A 12,377-nucleotide genomic window follows, 5' to 3' on the forward strand; every position below is an offset into this window, starting at 1 on the left:
GTTGGACACGTGCAGGATGCAACCAATTAAGGTGTCTCTCTCGTATTAATCTTTCTCTCTTTCTCTCTCTCTCCTCCCTCTTTACCCCCCTCCCTTCCTTCCACTCTCTAAAAAAATCAATGGGGAAAATATCTTCAGGTGAGGATTAACAAGAAAGAAAGAAAGAAGTGTTTCAGTGAACAATAGCTGTTGTTCTGATGACGTTAAATTGTAGTCCTAGTCTAATCTTCTCTTGTACCAAAAACAAGAATTGATACTAAGTGAACTATTATCATGTAAGGCTATAGGACTATGTAAACATGCTCAGGAGCTAGTGTACGTTTGGGATACAACAGCATAGATTTTGTCCTCCATGTGTATGTTGGAATAATTTGGGAATTCAGTTCTCTCACTTTGATTCTAACAGTTACTACTTTTCCCCTGTCCCTCTGATTCCTCCTTTATCTTTCTTCATCTTTGTACACTACAGGAAAGAGAAATCAGAAGATGTTTTGGAACTACAGTAGGCAGCTTAAGGGTTCCTGAATCATAAGTGAGTGGATTAGCCTTTGAGACAATGACAGGAGTCAGCAGGTGGAGATTCAAATAGTCAAGAACAACAACAACACTGAAAACTAGGTATTACATTTGGGGTTAAATATTCAATAGTTATTTTATTGTGTGTTCACGAAAGTAGCACACTCTCCCTACCCGCCCCCCACCCCCTTTACCCCACCCCCACCCCCCGCCAGAAAGAGAAGCTAATAGCAGTTACTCATATAAGAAAGCAATTTGAAAGGTATTGCATAGGGTCTATCCTACTACAATGGAAAGGCTTCTTGTCTCTTGGTCACTGATGTGTCCCCAATGAATGAATTTAGTTCCATCTGTTTTTATCATTTTTAGTATGGATACTGACTTAGTTGAGCTGAAAAATAATTTAATGAGCCTCGTTATGTGTCAGTAATTGTGCTAAGTACAGATAAATAGAACACTTTTGACATAAATGTCCAAACCTGTAGAGAATTTTTATGAGTTTATTTGAGCCAATCTGAGAATAATTACCGGGAAGCAAAATCTCAACGGATTGAAAATATACTCCAGAGAATGAAGTTTTGCTGCTTGTTTTATACATTAGAATAAAAGGAGGAGACTTACAGAGGGTTACATGAAATCATTAGTAGTATATTAAGGGGACAGGAGAAAGCAAAATGGGGAAATATCTGGGATTGGATAAAATCTTAAAATAGAGAAACATATTTTACATTGCTAGGTACAGAGTAGTTAATTAACTTTCATAGGACATAGAGATGGTTTTTGGGAACAAGATAACGAGAGCCCTGGCCAGTTTTGCTTAGTGGCTAGAGCATCAGCCTGCAGAAAGAAGGGTCCAGGGTTCAATTCTGGTCAAGGGCACATGCCCGGGTTGTAGGCCTGATCCCCAGTAGGGGGCATGCAGGAGGCAGCGGATCAATGATTCTCTCTCATCATTGATGTTTCTATCTCTCCCTCTCCCTTTCTCTCTGAAATCAATAAAAATATATATTTTTTAAAAAGATAACAATGAGGGAATTCTGTATTCTTTTGCTCTGGTGCCAGGCAGTTGTGCCTTGAAAGGTCTAGAAAAGATTACTCTGACATTTCAAAGGTATATTATCTTAGATGCAAAAAGGGTAGACAGTCTCACTTAAGGTAAAGATTGCCCTTTGTCAAGGAAGCTATAGGCCCTAGGACAGGGGTGGGCAAACTTTTTGACTCGAGGGCCACAATAGGTTCTTAAACTGGACCGGAGGGCCGGAACAAAAGCATGGATGGAGTGTTTGTGTGATGTGAACTAATATAAATTCAAAGTAAACATCATTACATAAACGGGTACGGTCTTTTTTTTTTTTTTTTTAGTTTTATTCATTTTAAACCGGCCGGACCCGGCCCGCGCGCGGGCTGTAGTTTGCCCACGGCTGCCCTAGGATGTGACTACCCACCATGACCCGCTTTCAGTTAGGAATTTTTACATTCAGACTATCCTATGTGGTTATTTTCGGTCTCAGTTTTGTAAGTCCCGCCATGCAGGCTTCCTATGAGCTTGTCGGTTTAGTATTCAATACAGCAAGCATGTTAAACTTGAGGCTAGTGGGCCGCAGGCCTTGCTGGCTGCGAGTTTGACATGCTTGCACTACAGTTTATGCCTCCAAAGAACTTAATAACCTAGTATAGACTGGACAGACTACAGTCTATGGGCCAAATCTGGCCTAAATAATGTTTTAATGGAATACAGTCATGCTCATTCATTTATGTCTTATTTTATTTTTTTTTATTTTTATTGATTTCAGAAAGGGAGATAGAGATAGAAACATCAATGATGAGAATCATTGATCGGCCGCCTCCTGCATGCCCCCTACTGGGGATCAAGCCTGCAACTGGAGCATGTGCCTTTGACCAGAATAGAACCCGGGATTCTCCAGTCCGCAGGCCGACGCTCTATCCACTGAATCAAACCAGCTAGGGCCACTTATGTCTTGTTTAGAGCTGCTTTCATGGTACAGTGGCAGAGTTAAGTAATTGGGACAGAGACTGTAAAACCTACAAAGCCTAAATATTTACTGTCTGACCCTTTACACAAAAAGTTTGCCAATCCCTGGCCTAGTAAGGTAACCCCTTGATCTTGTTGACCACACTTTGTCAATAACCCTATTTGCCTATTCTAGGTAACTAGAATAGTTTTGTGCCCCTTTTTTTATTATGAAAAAAGGGAATCGATCCTTGTCCGGAATCGAACCTGGGACTCTTGAGTCCACAGGCCGACGCTCTATCTACTGAGCCAAACCGGCTAGGGCTAGGATTATCTTAATGGTACTTCCTAGCTATGGGGAAAAAAAACAAAACAACAAAAAAAAAAACAGCTAAATTTGGTCTTCCTCTAGACACACAAAATTGTGGTACAAAATGAAAAGGAATCACCCATTTAAAATCTGTACATATTTGTGTGTGTAGGAATGAAATTCTCTTTTCTCACTGACTACTATAATCATATTGAAATAGGTGGCTTTTAAGAGGCAGTCTTACCTTTAATATCTGTTTTGGTTTTGTATTGGTTTGAGAGAGAGAAACGTCAATTTGTTGTTCCACTTATTCATGCATTGAGTGGTTGATTTTTTTTTCTCACCTGTGGACATGTTCATTGATTTGAGAGAGAGGGGACGGAAGAGGTAGAGAGAGAAAGGGAGAAAGAGAAAAATCGATGTGAGCAAGAAACATTGATCAGTTGCCTCCCTGAGCACCCCAACCAGAGAACAAACCCCACAACCTAGATATGTGCTCTTACCAGGACTCAAAACCTGCAACCTTTTGATGTATAGGACAATGTTCTAACCAACTGAGCCACCCGGCCAGGGCCATTGGTTGATTCTTGTATGTGCTCTGACCGGGGATCGAACCCACAACCTGGGCACATCCGGATGACATTCTAACTACTGAATTACCCAACCATGGCCTCAAATTTTTTAAAGAGGTTCAGGATTTGCCATTTTAAAACTCTAGTATTAAATTACAAGTTTGATAGAGTAAGCTTTATTTTTAATGCCCCTTGAAAAATAAGAATCAAGAGCACAAGAGAAACACCAATCTAAAAAAAACAACAACAAAAACTGGCCCTGTTTTGGCAATCACAATTCTATTTAAGTCAAATGAAATATAGTAAGATCTCAGCACAATGAAGTAAAAAATCATGGAGTGAATAAAAGCAGTGTTCCAAAGTCCACAGGAAACATAAATTCCCACCTGTTCAAAGGGATTTACTCTATGAGATTAGCTAACTCTGTTAAATATACAGTATCTGCACATTTACCCAAAGCTATTGGTATTTGTGTTTCTCTCAATGCAGTTGTTGTTGTAAGAAGGTCCAAACCTGTAGTGAATTTTTAAAAATATATTTTTATTAATTTCAGAGAGGAAGGGAGACGGGGAGAGAGATAGAAACATCAGGGATGAGAATCATTAATCGGCTGCCTCCTGCATGCCCCCTAGTGGGGATCGAGCCCGCAACCCGGGCATGTACCCTTGACTGAAATCGAACCTGGGACCCTTCAGTCCGCAGGCCAATGCTCTATCCACTGAACCAAACCAGCTAGGGCCCTGTAGAGAATTGTTATGAGTTTATTTGAACCAAAATAAGGACACATCAGGAAACAGTATTTTAAATGCACCTGGGGACTACGGCTTTGCAGTTCTGTTTATACATTTGGAATCAAGGTGGGAATTTAAGAAAGACTACATAAAGGTGTGGGATAAAGCAAAAGTGGGGGTAAGAGGGTGGAATCTGTATGATTGGGTTATAGGATGGTTGACAAGATTATGTGCTGCCTTGAAGGTGGTTACACTTTGCGGATCTGAAAAGAGGGTTACTCTGGCATTGCAAAGGTGTGTTAGCCTAGGTACACAAGAACAATATACAGGGCTTTTTTATACCTACCAAGATCTGCAGTTAGGAATTTATGATCAAATCACCTTGTGAGGTTAGTTGCAATCAGATTTATTGGAGAACCCTTTTTTTATCCACAGAATCTAATTATAATTACATTAACTTTCTGGAGGACTCAAATAATATTTAGGTTGTATCCAATCTTTACTGCTAAAGAAGGCCTCTAGCTTCTGTTTCCTTGGTTGCTTCCTATTTTCAGTTTCTTCTTAAAATATTACTACTGATTAGTCATCAGTAGACTGCTTACTTAGTTATGATATTAAATTCACAACTCTTCAGGTGAACTGGCAAGTAATCATCTCTCAAATTCAACTGTTACCTTAGCATTTTCCATAATTCATATTTGTTTTATGATTGACTTTTAAAGGAATCCTTTGCCTCTAATTCCAAAGATAGCTGATTCCCTAGGCTGCTTCTTTGCACATTAACCAGGAATTTTAAGAGAATAAAGGAACATTAATACCTCCTAGCATCATTTTTTAGCTCTATTTATTTTTTGATAAGATGAACACATTACATATTTGTTCCTAGGGTTGTGGTATCGTCTGTGTACTTACATATCATTCAGTAAATACAAACACCTGCCATGTACCAAGCACTATTCTAGGTACTAGCAATGGAACAGTGAACATTCATCCTTTGAATACTAGGAGGTTTACCAGTTAGCACTTAATTTGTCTCATTTGATTACCTAGGACAGTGATGGCGAACCTATGACACGCATGTCAGAGGTGACACGCGAACTCATTTTTTGGGTTGATTTTTCTTTGTTAAATGGCATTTAACTATATAAAATAAATATGAAAAATATAAGTCTTTGTTTTACTATGGTTGCAAATATTTCACACGGCACCCGAGTTAAGTTAGGGTTTTTCAAAATGCTGACACTCCGAGCTCAAAAGGTTCGCCATCACTGACGTAGGAGTTAATTCAGCAGAATCACAGAATATCATACAAGCTCATATTATACATATATCAACCTTCTTTTGTATAGATTTAAAAAATCTGTAAGTCTGAGATTCAAAGTAATTTCTTTAAGGCCACATAGCCAGTTAGTAGTGTTGAGGTGGAAAGATCATCCTCTACCCTTCAAGATTCTCCTGACTGGTCTAATCAAATTGACATGAGACCGTTTGGCAGGAGAAAAATAAATTAAAGTTTACTAACATGTTGACATAAGAAACATCTAAACTTGTAGAGAATTTATTTTGTTATATTGATTTCGGAGGGGAAGGGAGAGGGACAGAGAGATAGAAACATCAGTGATGAAGGAGAATCATTGATTGGCTGCTTCCTGCACACTTCACACTGGGGATTGAGCCTGCAACACAGGCATGTGCCCTTGACTGGAATCAAACTTGGGACCCTTCAGTCTGCAGGCCGATGCTCTATCCACTGAGCCAAACGGGCTAGGGCGTACAGAATTTTTATAGGAGTTTATTTGAGCCAAAACTGACAACAGTTGCTGGAAAGCAAGATCTCAAGTGCTTTAAAGAATAAAAGTTTTTGCCGAAACCGGTTTGGCTCAGTGGATAGAGCGTCGGCCTGCGGACTGAAAGGTCCCAGGTTCGATTCCAGTCAAGGGCATGTACCTGGGTTGCGGGCACATCCCCAGTGGGGGATGTGCAGGAGGCGGCTGATCAATGTTTCTCTCTCATGGATGTTTCTGACTTTGTATCTCTCTCCCTTCCTCTCTGTAAAAAATCAATAAAATATATTTTTAAAAAAAAAGAATAAAAGTTTTGCTATTTCTTTTATGCATTTGAAATTAAGGAAGGAACCTAAGGTCTTACTATCTCTTGCAGCCCTTATTGGGTTATGGCCATATCGCCACATACTCTATCTCAGTCACACTTTAAGAGGGATCTGAAAGTGTGATCATATTAGAGGTATGTTAACCTAGATCCATGGTCGACAAACTGCGGCTCGCAAGCCACATGCAGCTCTTTGGCCCCTTGAGTGTGGCTCTTCCACAAAATACCACGTGCGGGCGCGCACGTACAGTGCGATTGAAACTTCGTGGCCCGTGTGCAGACGTCGGTATTTTGTGGAAAAACCACACTCAAGGAGCCAAAGAGCCGCATGTGGCTCGCGAGCCGCAGTTTGCTGCACTGACCTAGATGCACAGAAACAATGGACAGGGCTTGCTTGAAGCAAAGATTAACCTTTACTAAAGAAATTATATGCCAAGGGCATGCCTACCCACCATGACCTGCCCAGTTAGGCATTTTTTGGTTCATCCTGTGAAGTTACTTTCCATAGAACACCTTTTTCATCTACGCTATTCACATCTTTACTGCCAACATTTTATTTCTAGGCCTTCAATCTAGATTACTCTTATGGCTTTTGTTAATATGTAAGGAAATACAGAATAATGATTAAGAACATGAACTTTAGAGTCAGGGTAATCCTGGGTTTCGACTCTTACTCTATCACTTAAAATAGTTTGGATTTAACTTCAGTTTTATTAACTTCAGTTTTCTCATCTGCAAAATAGTAGTATTACCACTTAATTCATAGAGTGATTGTGAGGTTTAAATTTATGGCCCCTACTTGGTACGTAATAAGCCCACAACAGAAGATTGTATCTACTATTAGTCTCTGTCTTCCACATCATTCTCCTGTTCTGGTTATAATACGATTTTTTTACACAAAATTTTAGCACTCATGATAAAAATCCTTCAGTTGCTCTTCATTGCCATGAGACTAATATCCAAATTATTTAACATGGCATTTTTAATGGTCTTTCATTTAAATGGAAATGGATCCTGTTTTTCTCTTTGGCTTTCACTCAACTGCCTATTTAAGCCCCGGCTACAATAAATTAACAGTCTCTCAAAAGCACCTCCAGGCTCCTGAACATCCTGTACCCTCTGGAACATCTTTTATTATAGCTAGATATTTTTTAGTAATTGTTCAAAATTCAGCTTGCATGTTATCTTCTTTGGGAACTCTTCAGTGACTACTTTTGACTCTGGGTTTCCAACATAGCACTCCTTATATTCTAATTCAGCTGCCTGTTCCCTTGTGCATTATAAATTTCCCCTAATGTATTATCTTTAAAATTAAAGAAAGTAAAGTACTGTTGAGGTTGATTATTGGATGTTCGTCTACATTGAAACACTAAAGGTTTGCAAGGCAGTGAGTTTTTTTAGTACTCTGCACAAGGAGAGCTTACTCCTTCCAAATACTGCACTCATGTTAGCAAAAGGGAACATGTATATAAGTATCATTATTTAGGATGTATAGGTCCAACAAAGCATTGAGTACTGTCATTGGTACAAAAGGCTAAAAGAATTTTAGTTTAATAGAGTACTTTTAAAAAGTAATTCCTATATCTGTCTTTCTCATTTAATTATCTTCATTACCATTTTAAATATCGACACAGTGGGCATATGCCATTGGTCCAACAGACTCCTCATTCATGGGAAGAGGTGCAGTCCAAAGAGGATCAAAGTAGAGCCCAGGGCATTACCATTTCCATGAAGTGATTTTGTGGAAATTATCTGAATTATCTGCATGCATTTTGCTCATTACTAAGTGAGAAGAATATGAGCTCTGATCTGAGACAGTCCTGGTTTCAAACCCTTGCTAATAATGACTACTACTTCTAATCGATAAATTATGTAGCAGTGAGCCCTCAATCCAGAGTCTGACACATTATAGGTACTTGATAAATTTAAATTTCCTTTTATGTTTTTCAAATGTTTGCTATCAAATATTATATGGCCATCTAATTAAATCTTGTTCACCCACCCAACCTTAGATTAAAGCCCATCCTCCTGTGAAAGTCCTTCTAACTCATCTCTCTCTACTATAGAGTTAATAAAAAAAAATTTAAACACTTACTCTCTAATTGGTCTGACTTCCTGCTAGGATGTTAACTCTGAGCACCTGGGCACTGTCTTAAAGTTATCTGTCTTCCCTTAACAGTTTGCAGAATGATGAGAATATAAGAGAAACTCAGTACACATTTGTTGCTTAATTGATTTTTTCAGTGTGCTGCTGTGCTCCCTCGCCTTACAGCTAGTATGTTTATGGGAATGACTAACAATTTTAATAGCCTAAGCCCATATTTATAAAGGAAAATTGGTTGAAGAAAATCATACTGAGCATTCCATAGGTAAATAGAACTTAGTGTTTGGGTTTATCAGTTTTGTTGGCCCTTTTTATTAGGATAACTAGGACAGCGGTTGCCAACCTTTCGGACCTCATGGGCCACCAATGGTCCGCGGCTCACCGGTTGGCGATGGCTGAACTAGGAAATAACTATATGGTTTGGTTCCCAACAAGAAATTTGGTTTTATGACTTTCTTTGACATTGAGCCAATTTGGCTCTTTGCCATGTATTATTTATTTTGGGTCAATTTTCTAGGATACTGTAATTCATGCTTGCAAATTTGAATGTGTCTTACAGGAGGATTTGTTGGTATTGAGGAAAACCGTGAAATCCTTTTTGGCTGTTTGCCAACAGTGCCTATCTAATGTTAATACTCCAGTAAAGGAACAGGTAAGAAATTATTAAAAGCTCCCAATAAAAGTAACTCAAATGCATTACAGAACATGTAAGATGTAATTTTTTATTGTACTTCTTAGCATGCTTGTTTTTCCCTAACATTAATGAGACCTAGAACAAGATTATAGATGCCTAAATATTTAAGTTACAAAGCAATCTAACAAACCTGTTACATGTCTTTTTTACCTTGACAAGTATGCTGACCTAGAAGGCTGGGTGCAAATTAGAATTATTGACTCCTAAGAATTCTATGCCAGAACATGGAGGGCTGGCCTATGAGCCTCCCTTTTCTCATCTCACCTTCAGCTCTTTCCCACACTAGGCAGAACTTCTCATACATGCATGTGAACACTTAGCTCACATGTCCAAACTTTATCAGCATCACCCCCTCAAACAGCTGCTCCTTGACCACCCTGGGACCTAGGAGTATGTGCTTTGGGGATGCAGTGAGCCTGCAGAAGAATCCTGTCCAGGCTCTGGTAGCAGAATCAGATTTGTTAAGGCAATGAATCTGAGTCACTCTAGCCGGTTTGGCTCAGTGGATAGAGCATCGGCCTGTGGACTGAAGGATCCTGGGTTCGATTCTGGTCAAGGCCAGGTACCTCAGTTGCAGGCTCCTCCCTGGCCTGGACCCTGGTTGGGGCGCATGCAGGAGGCAACCAATTGATGTGTTTCTCTCCCATCAATATTTCTCTCTGTCTTTTCCTCTCTCTTCTACTCTCTCTAAAAATCAATGGAGCCCTGACTGATTTGGCTCAGTGGATGGAGCGTTGGCCTGCAGACTGAAAGGTCCCAGGTTCGATTCTGGTCAAGGGCATGTACCTTGGTTGCGGGCACATCCCCAGTAGGCGGTGTGCAGGAGGCAGCTGATTGATGTTTCTCTCTCATTGATGCTTCTAAGTCTCTATCCCTCTCCCTTCCTCTCTGTAAAAAATCAATAAAATATATTTTAAAAAATAAATAAATAAATAAAAATCAATGGAAAAATATCCTCGGGTGAGGATTTAAAAAAAGAAATTCCTGAGTCCTTGTACCTGGAAGGTGGTATAGAAGTAGAGATGCAGGTAGGCATATACAATTGGTACAACATACTACTCATTATTGGGAAGGGGTGCAGTCCAAAGAGGGTCAAAGTAGAGCCCAAGACAATACCATTTCCATGGAGTGATTTTGTCAGCTATCTTACTGTTTTTCTATTACGAAGTACTTTAATATGAAACAGAACGTACATTTTCCATGCTGTTTTTATTATGATGTTGGGCTAGAAATAAAGTCTAATTAGTCTAGTTAAAGTGTACAGTAGTACTTAGATTTTGCTAAATCTTTTACAAATAGGTTATCATGGGTTTTCTTTATTGAGTTATCAGCATCTAACTTAGAATGGGAACAGAGATGATCTACCCTAAACCTTGTTCTCGAAATCTCTGATTGCCACCAGTGCTGTCTAAAATTACCTAGCTCTGGACATTTAAACCAAAAAATTCAGTGTTTTTTGTGTCATCATTATTTGGTGATACCCGAAACTAAAAGCTGGCCTTGGCTGAAAAACAAAAGGTCTGGATTCTTTTTATGCTCCTCTTTTCAAGTGGCTTTTTCTAAATAGGCTTATATATTTCATGGTTGTGTAGTCAGAGCATGAATTGTCATGAGTCTTGCTGGAGGTTTTATAGCGAAGTCTATGGCAATCACCAAATACATGCCAAAGTTGTATTTTCCCATAGAAATGAATTTTGGAGGGGGGTGAATAGATTGTTTTGAAATATCAGAGCCCTCAGTTACCAACAAAACCTTTCAATTACAATAAACTAATGACAGTTTTATTTCATACCACCCATTAAAATAGGACAAATTTGGCAACATAACTATAATAATTTCTCCTTGGGGGAATGCATTGAAAGTTCTCTTAAATCAGTGTTGGAGAACCTTTTTTTCTGCCAAGGGCCATTTGGATATTTATAACATCATTCATTGGCCATACAAAATTATCAACTTAAAGTTAGCCTGTAATATTTGGTAAAACATTTAATTAACTCACCCCTAATACCTTGCCAGGGCCAGACCAAATGATTTCCTGGGCCTTGTATGGCCTGCGGGCTGGATGTTCCCACCCCTGCCTTAAATGATTAAATTTGTTGGGAAACTTTAGATACTGGTTTTTATGTAAATGGTCTTGAATTTCATTTTATGTAATGTTAGAGATTTTTTTTTACATTAGATTTTGTTTTTTAAATCCTCACCTGAGGATATTTTTTCCATTGCTTTTCAGAGAGTAAAAGGAAGGGAGGGAGGGGAAGAGAGATAGAGAGAGGAAGAGAAACATCAATATGAGAGAGACACATCGACTGGTTGCCTCTGGCATGCATCCCAATGCGGGGTTGCGGGGGAGGCAGAAGGGGGAGGCAAAACCCACAACCAAGGTATGTGCCTTTGTCCGGGGAATCAAACCCATGACCCTTCTGTGCACAAGCTGATGCTCTAACCACTTAGCAATACCACCAGGGCTGCATTAGATTTTTAAAAGAACATGTATGCATACTCCGTGGACATGGACAGTAATTTGGTAAAGTTCAGGAAAGGGTAGGCAGGGGAGGGTGGAGGTAGGCAAGGATGTGGGGGACTCCTGCAATAATGCCAACATTAAAAAAAAATTTTTTAATTAAAAAATGTGAGGGGGAAAAAAGAATCCAAAATAGTAGCTTATAGGTTTATAGTACTGCATTGTAACTTATGAAATTATACTTGGTCTTAAGATTTATACTTATTATTTGATTAAGCAGTGTATGATTGATTTCTAACCACTGTCATAATTTATTGTATCAATTTTGTATTTCCAGAGTTGAGTTCAACTCATTGTATCTTTACAGTCAAGTCAAAAATCTCTTAATCAGTATTTGAGTTAATAAAATCAAATAAAAGAAATAGATTATATTTGGGGAAGGAGGAGTCTTAAATATGACTAGTGTTTAGTTTTATTAAGTTTAGAAACTTAAAACTAAGTAGTTGGAATTTAAATACCCAAAGTTTCTATTATGATACTATTATTGAACTATACTTAATTTAGTATATTTTTATTAACATTGATTTGTCATTGTAGCAATATTTTACTAATGAATTTCCTTTGCATTCTAGGCTTTCATGTTACTCTGTGATCTTTTGATGATTTTTAGCCACCAATTAATGACAGGTGGCCGAGAAGGCCTTCAGCCTTTGGTGTTTAATCCAGATACTGGACTTCAGTCTGAACTCCTCAGTTTTGTGATGGATCACGTTTTCATTGACCAAGATGAGGAAAACCAGAGCATGGGTATTTGTAGCTATCATCTTGTCACTATTGATCTTGTTTTACCAGCCCCAAAAGATATGAGAAAAATATTCAAATTTTTAAAATATTAGAATTTCTCCTTT

At 38.7% G+C, this 12,377-nt stretch overlaps 1 protein-coding gene across 7 annotated transcripts in view; it reads left to right on the top strand.

Annotated features, from left to right (window-relative positions):
* The window catches only part of STAG1 (STAG1 cohesin complex component), a 350,463-nt gene that overhangs the window by 312,298 nt on the left and 25,788 nt on the right, over positions 1-12,377 (top strand). For 6 of the 7 annotated variants that reach the window (XM_059663860.1, XM_059663856.1, XM_059663857.1 and 3 more), the window contains 2 exons: positions 8,874-8,966; positions 12,102-12,276. In XM_059663860.1, the coding sequence (XP_059519843.1) occupies positions 8,874-8,966; positions 12,102-12,276 (268 nt within the window). The remainder of the gene's footprint in view (positions 1-8,873; positions 8,967-12,101; positions 12,277-12,377) is intronic. The other variant, XM_059663859.1, reaches the window with a different exon arrangement.

Source organism: Myotis daubentonii, chromosome 14 (genome assembly GCF_963259705.1).
Source record: "Myotis daubentonii chromosome 14, mMyoDau2.1, whole genome shotgun sequence".
Lineage (NCBI taxonomy): Eukaryota > Metazoa > Chordata > Mammalia > Chiroptera > Vespertilionidae > Myotis > Myotis daubentonii.